Source organism: Delphinus delphis, chromosome 2 (genome assembly GCF_949987515.2).
Source record: "Delphinus delphis chromosome 2, mDelDel1.2, whole genome shotgun sequence".
NCBI classification, from domain to species: Eukaryota; Metazoa; Chordata; class Mammalia; order Artiodactyla; family Delphinidae; genus Delphinus; species Delphinus delphis.
Window position 1 is genome coordinate 111,074,282 of NC_082684.1, and position 25,424 is coordinate 111,099,705.

General features: G+C 41.8%; 1 protein-coding gene across 1 annotated transcript in view; it reads left to right on the top strand.

Moving 5' to 3' along the window:
• The window catches only part of SV2B (synaptic vesicle glycoprotein 2B), a 79,503-nt gene extending 55,372 nt beyond the window's left edge, over positions 1–24,131 (top strand). The window contains exons 8-12 of the mRNA XM_060005477.1: positions 1,868–2,032; positions 9,889–10,022; positions 13,382–13,582; positions 17,629–17,788; positions 21,079–24,131. Coding sequence (XP_059861460.1) covers positions 1,868–2,032; positions 9,889–10,022; positions 13,382–13,582; positions 17,629–17,788; positions 21,079–21,262 — 844 coding nt within the window. The 3' untranslated portion in view covers positions 21,263–24,131. The remainder of the gene's footprint in view (positions 1–1,867; positions 2,033–9,888; positions 10,023–13,381; positions 13,583–17,628; positions 17,789–21,078) is intronic.
• The last annotated feature ends 1,293 nt before the right edge of the window (positions 24,132–25,424 follow it).

Here is a 25,424-nt window from a genome sequence, read left to right on the forward strand (position 1 = left end):
ATTGAGGTGCTCCTATGTTGGGTGCATATATATTTATAATTGTTATATCTTCTTCTTGGATTGATCCCTTGATCATTACGTAGTGTCTCTTGTAACATTCTTTATTTTAAAGTCATTTTATCTGGTATGAGTATTGCTACTCTAGCTTTCTTTTGATTTCCATTTGCATGGAATATCTTTTTCCATCCCCTCACTTTCAGTCTGTATGTGTCCCTAGGTCTGAATTGGGTCTCTTGTAGACAGCATATAGATGGGTCTTGTTTTTGTATCCATTCAGCAAGCCTGTGTCTTTTGGTTGGAGCATTTAATCCATTCATGTTTAAGGTAATTATTGATATGTATATTCCTTTGACCATTTTCTTAATTGTTTTGGGTTTGTTTTTGTAGGTCCTTTTCTTCTCTTGTGTTTGCCACTTAGAGAAGTTCCTTTAGCATTTGTTGTAAAGCTGGTTTGGTGGTGCTGAATTCTCTTAGCTTTTGCTTGTCTGTAAAGCTTTTGATTTCTCCATCAAATCTGAATAAGATCCTTGCTGGGTAGAGTAATCTTGGTTGTAGGTTCTTCCCTTTCATTACTTTAAGTATATCATGTCACTCCCTTCTGGCTTGTAGAGTTTCTCCTGAGAAATCAGCTGTTAACCTTATGGGAGTTCCCTTGTATATTATTTGTCATTTCCCCCTTGATGCTTTCAATAATTTTTCTTTGTCTTTAATTTTTGCCAATTTGATTACTATGTGTCTCAGCGTGTTTCTCCTTGGGTTTATCCTGTATGGGACTCTCTGTACTTCCTGGACTTGGGTGGCTATTTCTTTTCCCATGTTAGGGAAGTTTTCAAATATAATCTCTTCAAATATTTTATTGGGTCCTTTCTCTCTCTCTTCTCCTTCTGGGACCCCTATAATGTGAATGTTGTTGTATTTAATGTTGTCCCAGAGGTCTCTTAGGCTGTCTTCATTTCTTTTCATTCTGTTTTCTTTATTCTCTTCCTCAGCAGTGAATTCTACCATTCTGTCTTCCAGGTCACTTATCCGTTCTTATGCCTCAGTTATTCTGCTATTGATTCCTTCTAGCATATTTTTCATTTCAGTTATTGTATTGTTCATCTTTCTTTGTTTGTTCTTTAATTCTTCTAAGTCTTTGTTAAACATTTCTTGCATCTTCTCAATCTTTGTCTCCATTCTTTTTCTGAGGTCCTTGATCATCTTTACTATCATTATTGTGAATTCTTTTTCTGGAAGATTGCCTATCTCCATTTCAATTAGTTGTTTTTCTGCGGTTTTATCTTGTTCCTTCATCTGGTACATAGCCCTCTGCCTTTTCATCTTGTATATCTTTCTGTGAATGCGGTTTTTGTTCCACAGGCTGTTGGATTATAGTTCTTCTTGCCTCTGCTGTCTGCCCTCCAGATAGTTTTACCTCTTGCTTTGCAACTTTATAGTCCTATGTTCTTTCTCATGAGTAGCTGAGTTAGCTAAGACCTGCAACGTAGTGTTAAACGGTAGTGCTGATAATGCATATCCTGGTCTTGTTTCTTATGTTAGTGGTAATGACTGCAGTGTTTCCTCATTAAGAAAGATCCTGACTTTTGAGCTGAGATATATATATTTTTACATGCTAAGGAAGCGTCCATGAATTCCTAATCTATTGTTTTTATTGGGAATGAATGTCGTTTTTTATCAAATACCTTTTTGGCACCTATGGATGTAGTCATGATTTTTTTCCCTTAGATCTATTAATATGATGAGTTATATTATTAGATATTTCTAATGAACCATACTGATACATTTAAAATGGTCTTGATTTACATCAAGTCCTGAATGCAGTCTCTGATGGTGTTGCTGCTCAAATATTCTGTCTTCTGTATTACAGTTACTATGGACTGACAGTTTGGTTCCCTGATATGATCCGGTATTTTCAAGATGAAGCATACAAGTCCAAAATGAAGGTATTTCACGATGAACACGTGTATGGTGTCACAATCAACTTCACAATGGAAAATCAGATTCACCAACATGGGAAACTTGTGAATGACAAGTAAGTGGGAGACCATGGGCTTTCCTCAGATCAAGGGGGCTGTGTTTGGGGACTGTCTTGGGGAGAGAGCCATTGGGAAGATAAGAATTCAATATGGCGAGGATTGAGCTCCAAGGCTGGTGGAGCATCGCAGCTTACCATGGCTGCCAGAGACTCGACAGTGCCCCTGGTGGCTCTGTCTGTACTGTGCTGTCCCCTGTCATCCTGCCTAAGGTTGATTCATCCAAGGAGGGTCAACCAAATCATCTCTCCTGAGACCTCGCATCTTTAATGGTGATGCGCAGAGAGCCCCTCAGTGATGCCTGCCTGGAGAGAGGTCCCAGAGCTCTCACCAGTGAGGCACCAACTCACAGCCTGGCTGTGGAGCTTTTTCTCTGATTCTGGATGCTTCTTCAGAAGCAAATCCAGAGGCCAATATAACACTATCTTATGTTATTCTTTCGCCTAACATTACCTCCAAGCGATGATTGGCATGGCCCATTGTCATCAAGAATGTTGTTGTGCTTTGGGGCAAAAATGAGTGGAGTGTTAGAAAAGTCCCGCCCACATCCTCCTCAATCTGTTTGACTCCTCCTCTTCCTACTCCTGGGACACTGAGGTGGATAGTCCAGCCTGTTGGGCTTTCAGAACACCGCTTTGAGGTTGCCCTCTGAAGGCCCCAAATGGGTCAGGGCAGGACAGTTTCCTCCAGGCCACATGCTCCACTAAACTGAGCATTTTCACCTCTGCTGTTTCCCTCCTTGAATTATCCTTAGCAAGTTCACTGGGTCAGTCGAGGGCATGATACACCAGAAACACCACAGCCCAGTGTCAGTGGTATAAACTGCCCCCAGGTTAATGTGTCTGTGCAAGAATTATCACCATGAATTTTCTCCTCCGACTCGGTTCTACTTCCCCAGCCTGCACCCACCTGTGTGTCTAAGTGGCCATGACCGTGACTGTGAGAAAGAAGTGTATGTCTGGGTGAAGTCCAAGGAAGGTGGCTTGGGCAGTCTAGTCCATATGTTCTTACCGGCCAGACCTTAGCAAATGTTCACTGTTATTTAGGATGAGAAAGAAAGTGTGGCAAAAAAAAGGGGAATGTTATTTCTACAAATATAAGGCCCCTGGGGCAGGAAAGTTAGGACCGACTATCCGTGGACATGGAATTCAGATTTTCAGATGATTTTTTAAAATGCTGAGGCTCAGTCACAAACATCTCCACCTTCACGTGCCCATGTATGCACATGCTCTCTTTGGCGACACTTCGGTTCCTGGAATCTGCTGAGAGTGGCCACTCCAGGGATGGCAGCTCGAAGGCTAGTGGTTGGTGGATGGCAACTCTCTTTTCTCACCATCAGGGCTCTTCAATATAAGCCCAGAGATCTTGCGTTGGCATTGCCAAGGAAGAAGTGTTGCCCTTCTTTATTAGAACGCTTTGGAAATGTTGAAAACTAAGGGACATTATGGATGGCTAGTTGTCACCCATGATATGTTGTTATTCCCTGCAGAGACGAATTCACTAAAAGAGACCTTAACTATGAAGTTTCCAATGTTCAGTGATACTCTATTGTGGTGTTAGTAATAATAATGATGGTAATGACACTTCTGTGTGCCAGGTGCTTCCTTAAGTGCCTTTCAGAGATTATCTTGTTTAATCCTCACAAAAACTCCAGGAGGCAAGAAATGTGCTTTCTCTTTTACAGGTCGGGAAACAAGCTTAGAGAGGTTGAGTTGCTTGCCCAAATCACACAGCTAACGTAAATAGATTAGAAATATCCCTCACCAATTCATGCATTCGGACTCCAACCTATGACCTTGACAACTACAAATACCGTCTCACTGGGAAACTCTGCATTCCCGCAAAGGCCCTGTTTTACATGGTGCTTTCTGCATTAAAAAGTTAATTGCAATGCCAGAGCTGTTATGATTTTTAAAAGTAGGTTTTGGAGTTCTAAGACTTAGCTACACAGAAAATGGGAACTTCTGCTCCACCCTGTCCTTTTAAAAGATCCCAGCCTCCCAAAGCTTAAGGCTTGAGGAAGGCGGTGGCCTCATCTGTGGAACCAGGACCCCAGGGAACAATAGAGTTATTGTTAAGGGTCTGCAAATGCATAAGCAGGCCAATGATTGTCTAGGAGTGGATGTAAATATTCTGCACACACAGGTGTTCTACCATGTTTCTGTGTTTCAAATGCATACAAATGTTTTTGTGTGATTATTAAAGTATAAATTCCTTCAGAAGTTGCAATGAGTTCATTTTAATTTGTCATATATATGTAATTCAGTTTTTTAACCAGGGGATACCACTGTCACTTGAAGCTCATAATTTTTACCCCAGCAATTTATTTGAATAAAAATGGGGTTTTTCTCCTTGGAAAAAGATTAGGAACTTTTGAAACTAATCTGAGGACGTGAACCTGGTTTCTTTTCTTGAGTTATGCTGCCATCTGCTGGTCATAAACTAGAAAACATGCCACCTTTGGAAACCTTGAGCCTCTTTGGAGAGTTAAATTCTTTAAGTTCTTTAGCTTGGATGGGGCATTGTCCCCATTCGTACCAGTATTCCCCCTTAGACTTTATCCACACTTTGCTGATTAAAAATTTAAATAAAATTATTTACTTTATTGACTATCACACATGGGGGAAGATTAATTTTAGCAGGGAGAGCAGAGAGAAAGAAAGCAAATGTGTATCTAGAAGAGAGAAGGTTGATTTCACACATCGCAATGAAATGCTACCCACACTGTTAAAAGCATTTTTTAGTGGGGCATCAGTAGGAATTTTCCTCATCTGCAGTGGGTGTGTTTCAGGACAGTAAATCTCTGCGAAGCTGGCAAGGGTGGGAAATGTGTTAAATGTACCTTTTGGCTTCAGGTCTGAGGAAGTAGCCAAGGCTTGAGGGACTTGGGTTCCAAGCCTTGATGGGTCAGTAAATAGCTGAGCCACCTCTGACCAACCTGTTTAAGCCTCTGATTCCACATCTGAAAGTCATAATATTGATATGTAATGTCCATCAGGCTTCAGAGTTAATAAAATATCTCAGCAAAATTTTGTGATTTAATCTAGGTCCGGCATAGGTCTTATAGAGCCTCTTCCTGAATATTTTACAACTAATTTGCTACTGAAAATGGGATTGCTGTTCCTCCATCAGACATTTACCCAGGTTATTGCAGATCAATAGAAATCCTGTTGATTTGAGGATGTTTGTTTTGTCTCTAACCGAGCTCTTTTATTAGTTGTAATAGTTTCCCCTTGTTATTGTTATACCAGCCTATCACCTGCCCATAACAATTGTTTTGTCTCCTTTCTTTTCCTTTTTATTCCATCATGAAATATATCAAATATGTGGAGAATAGAGAATAACACCAACAACCCTATTCAGAGCACCTAGCTTTGTAAAATCATAAACTATGCTACATTGACTTCAGATTTTAATATAGATTAAACATCACTCACTCAGTTGCCCTTCCTGATGCTATTCTTCCTCCTGAGGAGTGATGATCACCACGGTCATAAATTTGGTGTTTTACATTCATGTATGTTTTTATACTTTTCCAATATATTTATGTATCAGTAAACATTGTACAGCATTCTTTTGTGTGCTTTAAATTTTAGGTAAATATCATACTAGTTTATAGATGTGAATGTATAATTCTCATACTATAAATGTTTCAACTAGTTTTGTTACTTTTAGGCTAGTTACTTCTTTTATTTTAACTATTTTTAATTGAGGTGTAGCTGATGTACAATATTGTGCTGATTATGACATCCGGTTTGGTGATGGATAGAAGCCATGCTAATGGGTATCCTGACTTCAGTGGGGGCATTTTGGGTGTCTTCCTTTTAAGTATGATATTTGCTGTATGTTTTTGCTTGGCCTCCTTTATAAAGTTAAGGAAATTCTTTTTTGTTTTAAGTATGCTGAGAGTTTTTATCATGAAAGTGTATTGAATCTGTCAAACGTTTTTCTGCATCTATTATGATAATCATATTGTTTTCTCCTTGGACCTATTAATATGATATATTAAAATAATATTTTTTTTCAGTATTCAACCATACTTGATTCCTGGGATATATCTTAATCATTCAGTGTGATATATATATATTTTTTAATAAATTTATTTATTTATTTATTTACTTTTGGGTGTGTTGGGTCTTCGTTTCTGTGCGAGGGCTTTCTCTAGTTGCAGCGAGCGGGGGCCACCCTTCATCGCGGTGCGCGGGCCTCTCACTGTCGCAGCTTCTCTTGTTGCGGAGCACAGGCTCCAGACGCGCAGGCTCAGTAGTTGTGGCTCACGGGCCTAGTTGCTCCGCAGCATGTGGGATCTTTCCAAACCAGGGCTCGAACCCGTGTCCCCTGCATTGGCAGGCAGATTCTCAACCACTGCGCCACCAGGGAAACCCCCAGTGTGAATTTTTTAAAATGGCAATCAGTACATTGACAAATTTGATTTACTAATTTTGTGTTTGTTTGTTTAGATGTTTATAGCAGTTTTATTCATAATTGCCAAAACTTGGAGGCAACGTACATGTCCTTTATTTTTTACAAAAAACTTGTGCAAATATTTCAAATTGGGTTTCAACTTATTATTTTGTTAAGACTATTTTTAGAACAGTTTAGGTTCACAGCAAAATTGAGAGGAAGACACAGAGATTTCCCATATACCCTCTGCCAGAACTACCATATTATCCAGTGATGATCCAAGATGTCCTTGAGTAGGTGAATGGATAAATAAACTGTGGTACATACTGACCATGGAGTATTATTCAGGGCCAAAGAATTAAGCTATGAAGTCATAAAAAGACATTGAGGAACCTGAAATGCACATTCTTAAGTGAAAGAAGCCCCTCTAAAAAAGGCTACATCTGTATAATTTCAACTATATGACATTCTGGAAAAGGCAAAACTATGAAGATCAGTGGCTGTCAGAGGTTATGGGAGAGGGATGGATAAATAAGCAGAGCATAGAGGATTTTTAGGGCAGTGAAAATAGTCTGCATGAGACCATGACGATGGATACATCTCATCATACGTTTGCTAAAACCCATAGAACTAAGGTTCTATTTAGAATTTTTGCATCTACATGAGATTGGTGTATATTTCCCTTATACTGTTCTTTTTTTTTTTTTTTTTTTTTTTTTTTTTTTTTTTGTGGTCCGCGGGCCTCTCACTGTTGTGGCCTCTCCCGTTGCGGAGCACAGGCTCCGGACGCGCAGGCTCAGCGGCCATGGCTCACAGGCCCAGCCGCTCCGCGGCATGTGGGATCCTCCCGGACCGGGGCACAAACCCGTGTCCCCTGCATCGGCAAGCGGACCCTCAACCATTGCGCCACCAGGGAAATCCCCTTATACTGTTCTTATTCAACTTTGGTATCAACCTTATATTCTGAGACACAAGCACATATGTCCTTAGAGAGTCTGTTTGGTTGACATTAGCACCAGTATTTCTCATCCTCTAAATCTGCTTCTCCATGAAATAATATTTCAACTGTTTGGAGATATAAGATGGCCATGTCCTAAGTCCACTCTTTTATTTCTTTCGCCAATAGCTTCTGCTTCCTTAAAGGAAAAGGTCCACAAGATACTTCTGTTAACTTTTCTTTCAGCCTTTGAAATCTCCTGAATGAAGAATCTTGGACCAGTTTAGTATATAAATTAGAGATTGGAGGAGATGATTTATGTAAAAGACTCATAAAATATGCCTTGGTCCTTTCTCCTTTTATCTCTTCTTTTATGATTTTGGCTTTTCATAACTTACTTGGAGATACATTTTAAGGTCTGTCTGTGTCAGACCTATTATGATTTATGGCTCTGCTTCCTCACCCACTTTTGGTAGAACATTAAAATACCACCGAAGGCCGCATCACCAGCCTATCACTGTATTAAAGAGAAGGATATATTAAGAAGGGCAAAGACCTGAGACAGTCTCCAGGAATAGCTTTCCTGAATAAATACATTCAGCATACCAATTACATTAATTTTGACATCAGAGCCATCTTCCTGTAACAAAGGCTTACTGATTCGTTTTTCCATGGAAATATGAAGAGTCCAGTGATAACTTTTGCAGCAAATTTAACCGTAAGAAAAATTGTTGAAAACACTTTGGCTTCCTAGATCAGTGACTCTCACATTTTCTAAAGTATAATAATCTGGCATCTTCCTCTGGTGATCTTAGTTCAAGAGGTCCAGGATGGAATGTAGAAAACTGTATCTTTCACAATAACCTCCCGTTTTATTCTGATGCAAGGGGTCTGGGGACTTCTCTTTGAGAAGCACTGACCCAGGCTTTCTTATTGGGTGGGAGGTCTTTTTGCAGAAGCTAATGAGAGGTGGCTCTAGTTTAGCATTCTCAGCAGAACACAACAGAGCATAAAGGGTAAGGGGCACTGCGCATTGCATGTGGTCATGGATTGAATGATCTGGTGGCTGTAAAGAGGAACAATGACCCTCAGCGCCCCGTGCTACCTTTGTCCCTGTGATTCCCACTGACTTGTAGTTGTCTGTTTGCTTATTTTTTTCCCATTAGATTTGAGGGCAGGGACCATGTCTTTCTTCTCTGTACTCATAACACCTAAAGCTATGTAAGTATTTGCTGAAGACTGAATATCTAAATAAATGAATAGACAGATGAATGAACAGGTTGTAATTCTTCATAAATGAAGCCAAAGGTTTCTTGCTTAAAAGTTTAACCAAGCTTGGTAAATATAACCAATAGGGGATGATGTTAATATATGTCAGTATATGTTTTTAAATGTAATATTGTTCTTTTCTTTTAAGTTTATGTAGGAGTTGGAGTCTTGCAGCAGCTCCTAAATGTGGCTGCACCTCATAATCATCTAGGGGTTTTTACCTCTTATTGACTGTTTTATTTTTAAGTAAAAAAGTATTATGTACACTTGATATAAAGAAAAAATGACGTTTGTCTCATGCCCAACCCCCATTGTACCTCCTCAGGGCCAACCACATCTGCCAGTGTCTTGCGTCACTCTCCAGGTATATGCTATGCATTTACAGGCATATGTGCCATATCCTTTCTTACAGGAATGGTCACATGCAATAAACACCATATTGTATTTAATTTTTTCAGTTAACAATATATCTTGAAGATGGTTCCATATTAAGACATATAGATCTACCTAATAATTATAATGGCTATGTGGCATTCCACTGTATGGTATCTATCTCTCTATCTCTCTATCTATCTATCTATCATCTATCTATCTGTTGTCTATCTATCTAGTAATCCATTGCTGTTATCAGCAATGTTGCAATGAAGATCAGTGAATGTGTCTTTTTGAATGCATGAGCAAGTATGTGTACGATGAATTTTTAGAGGTGGTATTCCTAGGTCAAAGGGATTGTACATTTAAAAGTTTGCAAAACTCCTCTCCAAAGAGGCTGCACCAATTATGTTCTACCAACAATGTGGATGCAAGTGCCCATTTCCCCACTTTTTTTGGTTCAACAAAGATTCTGAGGCCCTCACACATCTACTGCCTTTAAACCTTCTAAGACCATCTGAGGGGTATTCATGTTTTTAAAACTCCTATAGTGAGATGTTATTAACATTTTCATTTCACACTATTTCACATTTCTGTGAGTCTGATGTAGGAGGTCCATGAACCTGCATATGGGAACCACAGGCTGTGTACCTGGACTAGACATCAGCCTCCACTGTCCTGAGGCCCCTCCCCATTTATAAACACACAGTGAAGAAATGGGGAACTAGTCTGGGTTGAAAATAACGTTCCAGCACCTTTGGGTTTGCAGTTCTCCTTTTTTCTGCCTTTCTGTGTTTTCCATCTGAGTCTCAAGTCTCCTTTTTTTTTTTTTTTTCCTGGATGAATCATTCAGGGGCTAATTTTTTCCCACAGGTTCACAAAGATGTACTTTAAACATGTACTCTTTGAGGACACTTTATTTGACGAGTGCTATTTTGAAGATGTTACATCGACTGATACCTATTTCAAAAACTGCACCATTGAATCGACCATCTTTTATAACACAGGTAAGGGCACGAACAGGGTGGGCTTGTTGTCTAGAATCAAACTGCTCAGTCATAAGCTTTAGGAGTAGTAAAGTATTCACAGATATTCATGCTGAGTCTTCATGTGGAGAAATGGGTTCCAGCCCCACGTTGGGGCTTCCTTGTGCAACAAAGAAGTTGCACAGCCTTTACCAAGGCATTTAGTTTGTCTGTGTCTCAGTTTGATCACATGTAAAATGGAAATAAAAGTACTGGACAAGTGTTCTGATCTCAACGAGACTGATGCTATATGCTAAGGATCTTTGGTAGGAACAAAGTATGACCCATATTTAAAAAAAAAAAGAAAAAAACAGCATTCCAGGAGGGCTGCATTTTATACCTGGAGTGCGTTCCTGAAGACCTAGCATAATTTGAAACAAAATTCAAGACATATGTTCTCACAATAATAAATGAAAAGGGAAAACTGCATCTTTTCAAGCTTCGTGCGTGAAATGAGATGATAAGAATATTTTAAAATTGCACCATTTCAAATTTCCATGATTAAAAAAAAAAATCACAAAATGCCACCACTCTCTCACTCCTCATTATTTTTACTGCTCTCATTATAAATTAATACCAAGTGGAGTTGGGTTATAAGGAAACTAATTGAGTTTTACCAGGGGCTTCACCAATATTGCCTCAAGTAAGAAATGTACTATCATTCCCATCTTACAACTAAGGAAACAGGGACTTAAGCAACTTGTCCAAGGCCACAGCTAGCAAGTTGGAGGGACTTTGATTCATCTCTTAATTTGTTTAGCTCTGAAGTCTGTGAACTTTCCACTGAGATACTTGCATTATGTCCAGATCAATGCTTTCTCCCTGGCATTGGCACCAAGGCACAGTTTATGCAAGAACATCTTTTTCCTCCATGATATCAGCCTCAAAAGGTTCAAAATCTGGTCTCTAAATATCCCTTGGTCTTTAAATAGTCAATTATGGGATTTATCTTCCTAATTTATGTTTAGCCTGAACTTAAAAAAATATTAGTGAGTTCTATACATTTACTCTTTGGCATATCTTTTATTTTCTTCTTTCAAGTTTCATTGATGCCTCTTTGCTTGAACACTCTTTTTATTTTATTTATTTATCTTTTTATTTTATTTTATTTTATTTGAGTAAAATTGCTTTACAATGTTGTGTTAGTTTCTACTGTACAATGAAGTGAATCAGCTATATGCATACCTATATCCACTCCCTCTTGGACCTCCCTCCCCGACTTCCCCCCCATCTAGGTCATCACAGAGCACCGAGCTGAGCTCCCTGTGCTATACAGCAGGTTCCCACTTGCTATCTGTTTTACACATGGTAGTGTATTTATGTCAAACCCAACCTCCCGATTTGTCCCACCCTCCCCTTCCCCCCTGTGTCCACATGTCTGTCCTCTACATCTACGTCTCTATTCCTGCCCTACAAATAAGTTCATCTGTACCATTTTTTTAGATTCCACATATGTGCGTTAACATACAATATTTGTTTTTCTCTTTATGGTTTACTTCACTCTGTATGACAGTCTCTAGAACCATCCACGTCTCAACAAATGACCCAATTTCGTTCCTTTTTATGGCTGAGTAATATTCCATTGTATATATGTGCCACATCTTCTTTATCCATTCATCTGTCGATGGACACTTAGGTTGCTTCCATGTCCTGGCTATTGTAAATAGAGCTGCAATGAACATTGTGGTACATGACACTTTTTGAATTATGGTTTTCTCGGGGTATATGCCCAGTAGTGGGATTGCTGGGCCATATGGTAATTCTATTTTTAGTTTTTTAAGGAACTCCATACTGTTCTCCATAGTGGCTGTAATCAATTTTCATTCCCACCAGCAGTGCAAAGAGGTTCCCTTTTCTCCACACCCTCTCCAGCATTTATTGTTTGTAGATTTTTTGATAATGGCCATTCTGACTGGTATGAGGTGATACCTCATTGTGGTTTTGATTTGCATTTCTCTAATGATTAGTGATGTTGAGCATCCTTTCGTGTGTTTGTTGGCAATCTGTATATCTTCTTTGGAGAAATGTCTATTGAGGTCTTTTGCAAACACTTGCAGTCATGAAATGTCAGAGCTGGGAAGCAGTGGAGATCATTAGGTGTTTTCCTCTAACTTCATAGGTAGAAGCTCAGGGAGGTTAAAGTGGGTCAGCCACAGAGCCAGTTCCCAAACCTAGGTTTCCTGAGAGCCTTATATAGTGACCTTTTTGCTAGAATAGCTGATGTTAGAAGGTATCAGAAAACATGGAACTGGTTCCGAAGCAAATGGTTATTCTTATTTTTTAAGACTTTATTTTTTTAGAGAAGTTTTAGGTTCACAACAAAATTGGAAGAAAGATACAGGGATTTCCATATGCCGCCTGCTCCCATGCCATAGCCTCCCCCATTATCATCATCCTCCACCAGAACGGTACATTTGTTATAATTAATGAACCTAGGCATCATCATCACCCAAACTAGCTTTCTCTAGTTGCTGCGAGTGGAGGCTAGTCTTCGTTGAGGTGCACAAGCTTCTCATTGCGGTGGCTTCTCTTTGTTGTGGAGCACAGGCTCTAGGCGCGTGGGCTTCAGTAATTGTGGCACGTGGGCTCAGTAGTTGTGGCTCACAGGCTCTGGAACACAGGCTCAGTAGGTGTGGCGCATGGGCTTAGTTGCTCCGTGACATGTGGGATCTTCCCGGACCAGGGCTTGAACCCATTTCCCCTGTCTTGGCAGGCGGATTCTTAACCACTGCGCCACCAGGGAAGCCCTAAGGTTTATTTTTGCTGTTGTACATTCTATGGGCTTGGACACATGGATAAGAGTCATCATCATAATATCATACAGAGTGTTTTTACTGCCCTAAAAATCCACTGTACTCTACTTAGTCATCTCTTTCCCTCCTCCACAACCAAGGAGCAAATGGTTTTTATTCTGAAGCATGTTCAGGGTTCTGCATGGGCTTTGGAGTGATTGGCTCAATCTGGATCTGATTCTCTGGTCATTTCCCTTGTACACACTGGGTAGCCTCAGAGGAGTAGCCCAGGTACGGTGGCCCTCAACGCCATCTTGTTGATACAAACAGAACTATTATCTGGCTTGAAAGATGCTGTACTTAAACATGTCCCTCAGTGAATGTTCATTTCCCCTTGCTTATAGGAACTTGAACAGGTCATTACATTTTTAAAGGTTTCCCACTTCATCCATACCTGGCCACGCATCACCTGGATTTTGAGACTGTCTGATTGCCAGGGGGCGGTGCCACCTGCCCAAGGAAGGGGCATAACTTTATCCCTGTTTCTGCCCCAAATCTCTCCAGCCTCCCTCCATTTCATGTGAACCAGACGTTTCCTTCTCTCCGCAGACCTCTACCAGCATAAGTTCATCAACTGTCATTTTATCAACGTCACCTTTCTGGAGCAGAAGGAGGGCTGCCACATGGACTTAGAGCAAGATAACGACTTCTTGATTTACCTCGTCAGCTTCCTCGGCAGTCTGTCTGTCTTGCCTGGGAACATCATATCTGCCCTTCTCATGGATAGAGTCGGAAGGCTCAAGATGATCGGTGAGTTGTGAGGGACGCCGCATTCGTGCTCTCGTGGGCTAAGGCAGTGGCTTAAAATGTATGAAAGCAGTGGACTTTTTCTTAAAGAAATCTCACACAGGAAACCACACAGGTAAGATGGAATCTGCTGGTGTAGAACCAAGGAGGCACATCTGCAAAACCCCAGGGCCCCGTGGAGGTCTGGTCCATGCCAGGGACACATCTTCATTTCCTGACTCAGCAATTCTGTGACAGTTACTTATTTTATTAGCACTTCAATAGGATATTAAATACATCCACTGTACCCACTCTGTAAAATGCTCTTAAATGAGCATTGGTTTCATTTGATGCTTTAAAATAAATCCTATTACTTATGATTATTTAATAGTGATAACATTTTGGGCTTTGGAGTTGGATAGGCTCATGTTGGAATCCTATCACCTAAAGGCTGTTTGACTGGACACGTTCCTTTACGTCTCTGGGACGTATCTTATAGATAAGGAGACCTATAATGAGCTGGTAGGGGTTTGTGAAGATGGAGCATAATGTACCCAAAGCATCTCATAGTGCTTGGTGCATTGCAGGTTCTCATGTCTGCCTTGCCTCATTCAGCAGTTTGTTACTGAAACACATGCCAGGCATAGTGAACAAGAAACAAAATATATACACCCAGGGCCAGGGAAATTGTACACCCATTAGAATATGAGTCAAGGCCAAGAAAGGGGAAGCAGACCGTATGCTAATAAACATGCCATGAGTTCTGCCCCAGGGATATAGCTGATCAGTAAAAATCAATTCCAAGATCCTAGCAGCAAAGCTCAAAGGAAACAAGATAAATCACATAATCATTTTGTCAATAAGTAGTAGCATGAATATGTAGAATGGTGAGCCCAAGACATGCCTGTGATTTCTGCTTTTCAATCTTGTGGTGAGGACGGTCATCTCTCAGGCATGGCAGATTGAGCTGTGTCCCCTGTTAGCGGCGATGCCCTGGTTAGATCTGAAACCTGATGACGGAAGATGGTGGCTTATTAACTTCTGTGACACTCGTGCCCAGCACGGTGCCTGCCACTGAGTTGCCACTTAGTAATGCTGTGGGACTGACCTGAGCCAGCGACGATGACCTCTTTCCTAGATGAGTTGGAAGCACGATGGTTAAAATAATACCTCTGTTTGCTCCAGTGAGACAAAGACTGTGAGAGTAGATGTGTGACACTTGTGCCATTCTGTCACTGGCCCTTTTTTTAAAAATTTATTTTGGAAATATTAATATGTAATGAGCTAGACAAATAGTGTGTTTGGAGCAGTCTCTCCAACCTGTCTAATCAACGTAGAGAAGAAAAGCAGGTGACCGAACCCAAACATTTTTACTTGGCACTTGAACTAAATCACTTGGAGCAGCTCTGACAAGCCTATTTTTATGGGAAAAAAACACAACAATTTTGGAGGAGAAAAGAGCAATCTTCATACCAGAAAGTAAATTTCTGTCTCTGGTATTTTAAGTCCCAGGGTTGAACAGTGAATTCTGTGGTCAGGTCCTGGAGTAGCTGAGGAAGTTCTTGGGAGATGAGGGTCGATAAAGGGTGGGGTGGGTGCATCTGTGAAGAAGAATGGATGGCCCCCCTCGACCAGGGACAGAGGGAGGGCGGGGCACAGGGAGCAGGCAGGGCAGGGAGAGAGTGGACAGCCTCTTCTTCGCCACTGAAGCCCTTCTTGTCATCATGAATGTATCCCAGATAAAAATTGATTTCTCTAATGATAAATAGAGCCATACCCCCCAAACTGGATATCTGGAACTAATATTTATTATTCTTTATATCTTGCTTTTTTATTAATGCCCGTATTTTGTTTCTGAGCCAGATTGTTTAAAGCTTGGACAGTGCCCCCTTTGTATCTTTAGTAAAAGGTCTGGCATACAGTGCATTAACTGCGATATTCTCAGGGCCCAGTAAATACTAGGTGCTCAATAAATGTCACCATGGGATGTGGGTGACCTGTTTTGAAACTGCCTCTCCCATGACCCTTAGACAAATCCCCTATCGAGTCTGCTGGAGAATCATTTATCCTGCTTTCTCTGCTGCTGTGCCCTTTCCTGGGCAGAAGTTGTGCCTTGTTAACAGCAGAGAAGAAAGTTTTGCTGATGAGCCTGCTACTCTTCATTTCTTCATTCAATAAACATTAATTTATGCAGCATAATTCTCCGCCAGGCTGTATGGTTGGCAATGGGAATACAGCAATAATTGACACAGACAGCATCCTTGTGCTTAAGGGAAAAATGATCTATTGGGAGAGACAGATGTAAACTAGAAATTTCATTTAACTAACACTTAGGAAGTGCTTATTATAGGTCAGATTTTTTTCCAAGCGTTTTGTAAATATTAGCATATTTAACCCTCACCATAGCCCTGTGTTGGGGAAAGTGAGACAGCCCAGGGAGGTTGTGACCTCACTCAAGGTCACACAGGGGGAGCTGGGATTTGACCTCAGGCCTCTCCATCACAAGGGGAATAAGAACTAATGATGAGAGTGGAAGAACTGGGCACCAGAGGGACCTATAGTGAGAAGACCTAACATAGTTGAGGGGTCAGTTCCCTATCACTGAATTTATTTGATGATAATATTTTGTATTCAACAAACATTGTACGCCAAGCCCCATGGCTGGCCACTTTGAGGGATGCATGCATGTCGGTGATACAGTTCTCAGGGCACTTGTGGTCCAGTAGATGCCAGTCTCCTCCCATTCTAGTTCTCTCCTTGCTGTTGGAAAGAAGCTACCAGGCTACCCAGTCACAGCCCTAGCCCTTCTCAGAATCAATAGAAATAAAGCAGACAGTTACCATTCCCCAGCTCTTCAGCAGGGTTTGGCACCAGTCTCGGCAGCTCCAGGTCTGAGGGTGAGATTCCAGGTGGAGGCCCCCCAGGGAGGCACTTGTGGGTGAGGCCAGACCAGCCTTCTGGTTTCTTGGCAACCTGAAGACCTCCCTCTTCCAGGGTTCTGATGCCTGGGTGGGACTCTTGCCCTGTTTCCTAACTGGTTGTTTGGGACCTGCTTTTCTTCCTTCCTTTCTGCTAACTAGTCCCACCGCATTTCCAGACGTCCTCTTGATCTGTGCCCTGCTCTCACTCCAGGCTTCCCAAGCTCTTCTGGGCTGGATGTATTGGTTTTCAGTAGGATTTGACATGGCCTTCTTTCAGTGGGATCTCTTATCATTAGCTGTATCACCCAGGGTCCTGGTGGGAAAAGGAATTTACCCCAGAGAGTTCTAGGGAAGAGACTGTATGATGCGGCAGGTTTTAGAGGTGTGGGCAGGGTTATGGGAACAAATGAGGCAGATGAGACACCCAGATACTAGCAGAAGTGGGCAGCAGGCTCTACCTCCAGGGCTGCAGGGACAAAGGGAGAAAACAGCAGTAACCGAGCCCAGGGAGAGCTGGAACCAAGGAGCAGGTGGTGTCCGGGAGGAACTGTCGTCCTGGGGGGAAGCAGCCTTTGCCAATAAAGGGCTTATAAAGCAGGATGGGAATTAGGAAGAAGTATGCCAAGCCCTTTCTCCTCACAACTGACAAGGAGCCCCCAGGTATGCAGTCCATGGGGGTTAGCTTCCCGGGGCACAGAGCAGAGCTGAGAAGGGCAGCTCAGATATCTGGGGTAGAGATGGGCATACATGAAAATAAGCAGCATGGCCCTTACTCAGGTGTTCTTCTGTTGCCCGTTTGCAGCTGTGTTCTCAGTGGAACGTGAGCTCCACGAGAGTAGAGTCTTTTGATCCTGATGTATCTCGGGCACCTTAGAACAGTGTCTGGAGCATAATAAATTCTCTGCTAATACCCACACGCTCTGCCTTGTTCTCAGTTATTCTGAGCTGGACAGCACCATAGGGTGAGGTTTTCGATATCCTTCCTGGAGGCTAATTCTGGTGATATGACCCACATAGAAGTCTCTAATCCCATGGCTGGGGTACCATGTACGGGGTCCACATCTTTCTTTGTGTCGAGATGAATCTGTTTTTTCAGGTGTTGTCTGCCACGGGCTTCATGTTTCTTTCTGCCCTGATCTCCCTCTGCAGGTGGCTCCATGCTCATCTCGGCTGTCTGCTGCTTCTTCCTATTTTTTGGCAACAGTGAGTCGGCGATGATTGGCTGGCAGTGCCTGTTCTGTGGGACAAGCATTGCTGCCTGGAATGCTCTGGATGTGATCACGGTGGAGCTGTATCCCACCAACCAGAGGTCAGTTCCTCTCTGGGCTTCCCTCTGGGACTTTGTTGGACTTCTTTGTCCAGAAGTCTATCTGCCCCAAGATCCTCCACCATGGCCATCTTGGGCTTCTTCTTCTTTTTTTTTTTTTTTTCCATTTTTTTAAGTAAACATTTTATTTTGGAATAATTTTAAGTTTACAGAAAGGTTCCAAAGATAGTACAGAACGTTTCTGCATACACTTCACCTAGCTTCCCCTAATATTAGCATCTTACATAACTATGGTACATTTGTCAAAACTAAGAGATTAACATTGGTACATTATTAGACTCTGACTTTATTTGGTTTTCACTAGTTCTTCCACTAATGTCCTTTTTTTTTCTGTTTCAGGATCCAACCCAATATACCACATTGCATTTAGGGTGTTTTTTGTTTTCTTTTTTTTAACATCTTTATTGGAGTATAATTGCTTTACAATGGTGTGTTAGTTTCTGCTTTATAACAAAGTGAATCAGTTATACATATACATATGTTCCCATTTCCCCTCCCTCTTGCATCGCCCTCCCACCCTCCCTATCCCGCCCCTCTAGGTGGTCGCAAAGCACCGAGCTGATCTCCCTGTGCTATGCGGCTGCTTCCCACTAGCCATCTATTTTACACTTGGTAGTGTATATGTGTCCATGCCACTCTCTCACTTCATCCCAGCTTACCCTTCCCCATCCCTGTGTCCTCAAGTCCATTCTCTACATCTGTGTCTTTATTCCTGTCTTGCCCCTAGGTACATCAGAACCTTTTTTTTTTTTTAGATTCCATATATATGTGTTAGCATACGGTATTTGTTTTTCTCTTTCTGACTTCACTCTGTATGACAGACTCTAGGTCCATCCACCTCACTACAAATAACTCAATTTCGTTTCTTTTTATGGCTGAGTAATATTCCATTGTATATATGTGCCACATCTTCTTTATCCTTTCATCCGATGATGGATACTTAGGTTGCTTCCATGTCCTGGCTATTGTAAATAGAGCTGCAATGAACATTTTGGTACATGACTCTTTTTGAATTATGGTTTTCTCAGGGTATATGCCCAGTAGTGGGATTGCTGGGTCATATGGTAGTTCTATTTTTAGTTTTTTAAGGAACCTCCATACTGTTCTCCATAGTGGCTGTACCAATTTACATTCCCACCAACAGTGCAAGAGGGTTCCCTTTTCTCCACACCCTCTCCAGCATTTATTGTTTGTAGATTTTTTGATGATGGCCACATCTTGGTCTTCTTGGTGTTCCATGGACCAAATGTCTTTTAGGTAGTTGAGTTTCTCCTGCCTGGGGGCTGGCATAGGCGGGGAGTGGGAAGGCTAAGGCTTGATAGGGTGGGGTGGATGGCAAGATGCAAAGGATAAGGGCAAACCTTGTCCCGGAGAGAAGAACTAGGACTAAACCATATGTATCGTGCAATCCAAAGGGAGGTGAGAACAGGCCTGCCAATGGGAAATGAAGTGAAAAGGTGCAGAACTAGACAAACAAAGGGTGGGGCAGAAATAAAGGTGGGTATGAGGCATGATGGTCTAGGGCATTTGTGGAGAATGGGGCAGGGATGCCCAGGGTTTCCTTTTATTTTGTGCATGCCCTGTGGGAAGAGGCCTGGTTTAAAGGCATAGGGTCAAGGCCATTGCTTAGCAGTTATTTCTCCTCTTGGAGGGGGACTTTTCAGGACAGCAGGTAAGTGGCTCTTTGGCCAGAAAGGAATGTGAAGTGGTATGGAAGGCAGGTAAATGCAATTCTGCATCAAATCTTAATGATATTCCCAAGATTGATGACAGAGGTATTGGGATAGAGGTAGCTATGGAAAAGCACAGAACAGTGAATTTGGAGCCTTTTCTGTGAATCAAAGAACTTCTAAGTTTTACAAGAAATAAGAAGAGGAAAAGTTATCATTAGTTCAATGGTATGTGATTTTAAATCCAGGAAACCTAAGAGAATTAAAGAGACTACCAGAAACAATAAAATAATTTGGTAAGGTGGTCAATAATAAAACTAATTTAATAATTTATAGATTTTAAAATATATCAAAAAATTAAAATTGAAATCCATCTAATAATAGAAGAAATCATAAAATATATAGGAATCAATTTGATGAGAAAGGTGAAACACTTATGTGAAGAAAGCCATAAAGCTTTACTGAGAGATATAAAAGAAGACTCAACTATATGTCAAGATATATCTTACGGAACTCTACGAAGGTTTAATCTTACAAAAATGTCAAGTATTCTTTAGTTTTTAAAGAGTTCATTTAAAACTCCATGAGATTTTTCCACACTCTGGGAACTTGAAAAAATTAGTCTAAAGTTTATTTGGAAAAATACACATGTGAAAATATCTAAGAAAATTCAGAAAACAAAAGGATTGGGATTGGGGCTGGTGAAAATGGATAAAGGTATAGTGTAGTATAGTTACAGAAAAAATGTAAAAAGAATTTAAAGTACAAAAATATAGCCATATTCTTCATAAACTAGTGGTGTGAAATAGAGATATTTTGCTTAATCTGAGGAGGACTAGTGCTGGGAATATTGTCTCTGTATATAGATGGAGTCAGAAAAGGATTGATGGTTAACAGTAGTTATCACTGGGAAGTGTGATTAGTAACAATTAAGATTAGCTTCTGCCATGGGTGACACAGACCCCAAATAACTGCACACTTAGGAAGATAGGCACTAAAGGCTCTTTTTATCTTCTTCTTCCTCTTTCATGACCTCAGCCATGGTCCAAGATGAGACCATTTATATTCCAGGAAGCAGGATGGGAGGAAAAAGGATAAAAGAAGAGAGCAAAAGGACCACTCTTGACATCTCTTAAGGGAGTTTCTCAGGAGCTGCTGGGAGTACTTACATCCCATTGGCCTAAACTTAGTCACATGGCCAGACTCAGAAACAAGGGAATCTGGGAAATGTAGTCTTACATTTGGAGAAATGCTATTTAGGGAGAACTAACAGTCTCTGCCACAAGAGGGTCAAAGTGTTATTAATAGGGAACACTTACACTTTCTGCTTCATTCTTTCAAGTTGGGGAAGGAGATACTCCAAAATGTTAATAATGGTGATTACTTTCAGTGGTGAAGTTATATATTCTTGCATCTTTATGTTATTCTGTACTTCCAAATTTCTAAAATAAGAATGTGTTACTTTTACATTTAGGAAGAAAAATTCTCTCCCACACCTTCACCATACTTCTTTAACAAGGGAAAGAAAGAACCCAGTCCCACATATCTAAGGAGGTCTAGTTTGCATCTCCCAGAATGATTTACTTTCTTCTTCTCTTACAGGGCAACAGCCTTTGGCATCCTCAATGGATTATGCAAATTTGGTGCCATCTTGGGAAACACCATCTTTGCTTCTTTTGTTGGGATCACCAAAGTGGTCCCCATCCTTCTGGCTGCTACTTCTCTCGTTGGGGGTGGCCTGATTGCTCTACGACTGCCAGAGACTCGAGAACAGGTCCTGATGTGAACAACCTACAGGGAAGGGAAATGTTGGAAGAACCTCGTCCAGGAACCTTAACTGCACCTACACTTCCTGTCCATCACTGTCCAGAGGACACCTGGATAGCACAGGAGGAGAAGTTGAATTTGTGACCCCTAGTCTAGCACCCATTTCAGCTGTCTATATGTTTGTAACTCAGGTGACTGATTTGAGGGTGTCCTGAGCTGTCCTCCCTTAGAGTCCCAGAACTGTGTGCTTGGCTAATGGTGTCCCCAGCCCAGGGCAAGGGAGGAGGGATCATGCCCTCCAAACTAAGTAAGGGGTATTTCCACAAGTGAGGTGCAAGGACTTTTTTCATTCATTTCAAAATGAATTTGAGAAACACTCAATGTCCTCCATAAAGTTCCTCGGAGCCCAAGGACCTGACAAATTGACTTGGCAGGGAAGTTGAGTCATCATATGAATACTGAAGTACAGGATACATATATTTTTGCATTTAAAGTATTACTTATCATAGTTTCCATTTGAAAATTGGCACAATAGCATTGAAGATACTCTGATATAGAAAACCAAATATGTGAGCAATATCTGTAGAAATCTACTTTACCCCCTCGAAGGGTCCTAAGTTTTCCATGATGATTAGGTGGTGAACTTAAGAATAATATTTATTCCTATTTTGATCTCGTCAAAGAAACTTAATGGGATAGGTATTCTGTAAACTAACTTTGTACATAACTGTCTTTGGGTTTCATTTGCAGAAATGATATCTGCAAATATTTGCCAGCATTTAGCCATATTTTGAGAGGACTTGGTGTTTGAGTTTCCAGAAAATTGGGGCTGATGGAATGAAGTGCAAGCACAACTTCTTACAGCCGTTTAACTTGCTGTCGAGAGGATGCACTTAGCAAATTCACGTTGTACAGTTCCTTTCATCCAGGCGCTTTTCTTCATGTTGGGGGAGGAGTTACTTTCCTTTCTTACACAGATCACTGGTGAAACGCAAGCTCACCATCTTCCATCCTGGCATTTGACGTTGCTGCTCACCCAGAAGAAACACGGGAAGTCTTCCGTGACCTCTGGCACCCTCTTTGTAGGCGAGAATAAAACACGGTGGACAACATGGGGGATTGAGGGAGGTGTGGGGAAGTGTAGCCACAGATCTTCAAAGTGTAAATTTAGCAGTAAAACTCAATCCGTATTTGTTATAATGGTCAGGTCCAATGAAAAATCTACCTGATATGTCTCGGTTCAGGGTTTTTGAAGCAGTCATTGGCATGGGAGTTAGGGAGTGTAGTGGATGTCACATATGTTTACCTTCAGTGTTCCAAGAGAACACTTTCCTGAGATCCAGTTTGAAACATGAATGGGGGTAGGGGTGGGGGTGGGGTGAGGAACCCAGGACAAACTGTTTGGCAAAGGTCAGTAATAGACTGAAGTCTTGACTCCATAGAAAAAGAACAATGTTTCACCCATCAGAACTGTCCTGCATGGAAGGGACAGTGAGCTGTAAAACCCCTGCCACCAGAGGTGAACTTGCTGAGGCCAGGTGAACACCAGTCACCAAGAACTAGTTCTTTGAATTGATTTGCGATGCTCTCAATTCTGTAAAGTGCCACACTTTCTCTACCAGAAACCTCAAAAATTTAAACAAAATGATGGCTGCATTGAGTGTATTTTCTGTTTTGGAGAAACACCAAGTTCCGTGATAACTTCAGGCCATCTTTTGGTTATTCTCTGGAGTAGAAGAAGGTAGACAGGAGGAAAGAGTATATTCTATAACACATTTCTACCCTGGATTTGAGATCAATTTTAATGGTTAAAAGGTTTTCTCTGCTTCTCATGTTCCCCACCTCTTTACTGGCCGTTTTTTTTTTTCTGTGCAGGGAAGGAAGACACATCAACTCTGATTTGACATCTTGATTCCCCCAAATATATAAATATACCATTGTGTGTTAGTGTTTCTCTCAGTGTTTTACAGGAGTTACCTAACATCAGTGCTACATCAGTAATGAGAGAGCCAATGTAATATAGCTGTAATATACTTGCTTGTGATACAAAATACACTGGCTAGGTTCATAAAACAGAATTGTGTAAACTGGGATTACCACATCCCTTATAACATTATTCTTCAATGGGATAACACAATTCAATGAGCCGTTACTGCTTAAGAAGTTTACAAGGCAGTGAGGGTCTGCATTTCTAGTTATGATGGATCTTGCAAATCTAAAACCTGATTAATTTTTGAGCATTGGAATGGCTGCAACGATTTGGGGTAAACTCCATTTGATTCCTAAGTTCTAACTTCTGCATTATCTTTATGGCTCCTTTATACCAACAACCTAACCAACCAAGGGCAATTCGCATCCCATCAATCATTCAGGCCTTTGTAAAGGTACAGCCATGCTCGCAGCCTTTTCCCACGAAGGATTGTCTGGCACTGGGACCTGGCCACTTCTTAAATGCTGTCACTCTTGCTGAGATAAATGCTTCTTTAAAAATAGTCTCTGTGGCAGGTCATTGGGGGATAATGTACAGCATTCCTGGCCAGGCGCTTCTTTTTCATTTCATGTTCTACCCTGAGAAATTTCCTATGGCATCCGTGGAGAATTAAAGGGATGAGGCTCTCCCTCATTGAGTAAATCTGTTTGCAGTTCATGATGTATTTTATGATGCCCAGTTTGGGAGTAGTTACTTTTAATGGTCTCAGCTGTATTGTGTCATCCCTTGATGCTGATTTTTTGATCTTTTGTTTTACTGGAAATAAATAGTGAAAGGGGTGTGCCTGTTTGTGACGTTTATAGCACACAACCCAGAGGTCATGTAATAACCCCATTCCCAGGGTTCCCTGGCACCTTGTATTAGTTCATTAAAAATAATAATAAAAATAATTGTAAGCAAACCTTAAAGAACTGAGACTAGAGATTATTTCCAGATGCTACAGTCTATTCTGGATTCTTAGATTGATTGGACCAGCTGGGAGGAATGCTGACAATCATTTCCTTCAACTTCCTTATTTTGCATAGGGGGACCTTGAGAGGTTAAATGATGTGACCAAGGTGACATGTAGTTCTTGGAGTGGGTTACAAGTCCTACGATAATGCTGTCCGTCTAGTTCTGGACTAATCTCTCAGTCACTGATATGTTACTACAAGGTCTCCCATAGTCTTTGGGGAAAGGGAAAATGTGACCAACACTTACCTGTGACCATTCGTTGAAAGCTCACATGATTGGTTTATATAGAGTAAGTTGAAGGTCCAGTATAAACACGAAAGGATTAGTATGTATGCATCCATTCAGTCAGCCATTCATTTGTTTATTCAACAAACCCTAATGGTAGGAAGATGGCGGAAGAGTAAGACGCGGAGATCACCTTCCTCCCCACAGATACAGCAGGAATACATCTACCCGTGGAACAGCTCCTACAGAACACCTACCGAGCGCTGGCAGAAGACCTCAGACCTCCCAAAAGGCAAGAAACTCCCCACGTACCTGGGTAGGGTAAAAGAAAACAGAATAAACAGAGACAAAAGAATAGGGACAGGACCTGCACCAGTGGGAGGGAGCCGTGAAGGAGGAAGGGTTTCCACACACTAGGAAGCCCCTTCGCGGGCGGAGACAGCGGGTGGCGGAGGGGGGAAGCTTTGGAGCCGCGGAGGAGAGCACAGCAACAGGGGTGCAGAGGGCAAAGCGGAGAGATTCCCGCACAGAGGATCGGTGCCAACCGACACTCACCAGCCCGAGAGGCTTGTCTGCTCACCTGCCGGGGCGGGCGGGGCTGAGAGGCGAGGCTCGGGCTTTGGGCGGGGCGCAGGGAGAGGACTGGGGTTGGCGGCGTGAACGCAGCCTGAAGGGGGCTAGTGCACCACAGCTAGCCGGGAGGGAGTCCGGGGAAAAGGTCTGGAGCTGCCGAAGAGGCAAGAGACTTTTTCTTCCCTCTTTGTTTCCTGGTGCGGGAGGAGAGGGGATTAAGAGCGCTGCTTAAAGGAGCTCCAGAGATGGGCGTGAGCCGCGGCTATCAGCACGGACCCCAGAGACGGTCATGAGACACTAAGGCCGCTGCTGCCACCACCAAGAAGCCTGTGTGCGAGCACAGGTCACTATCCACACTCCCATTCTGGGGAGCCTGTGTAGCCCGCCACTGCCAGGGTCCGTGATCCAAGGACAACTTCCCCGGGAGAACGCAAGGCGT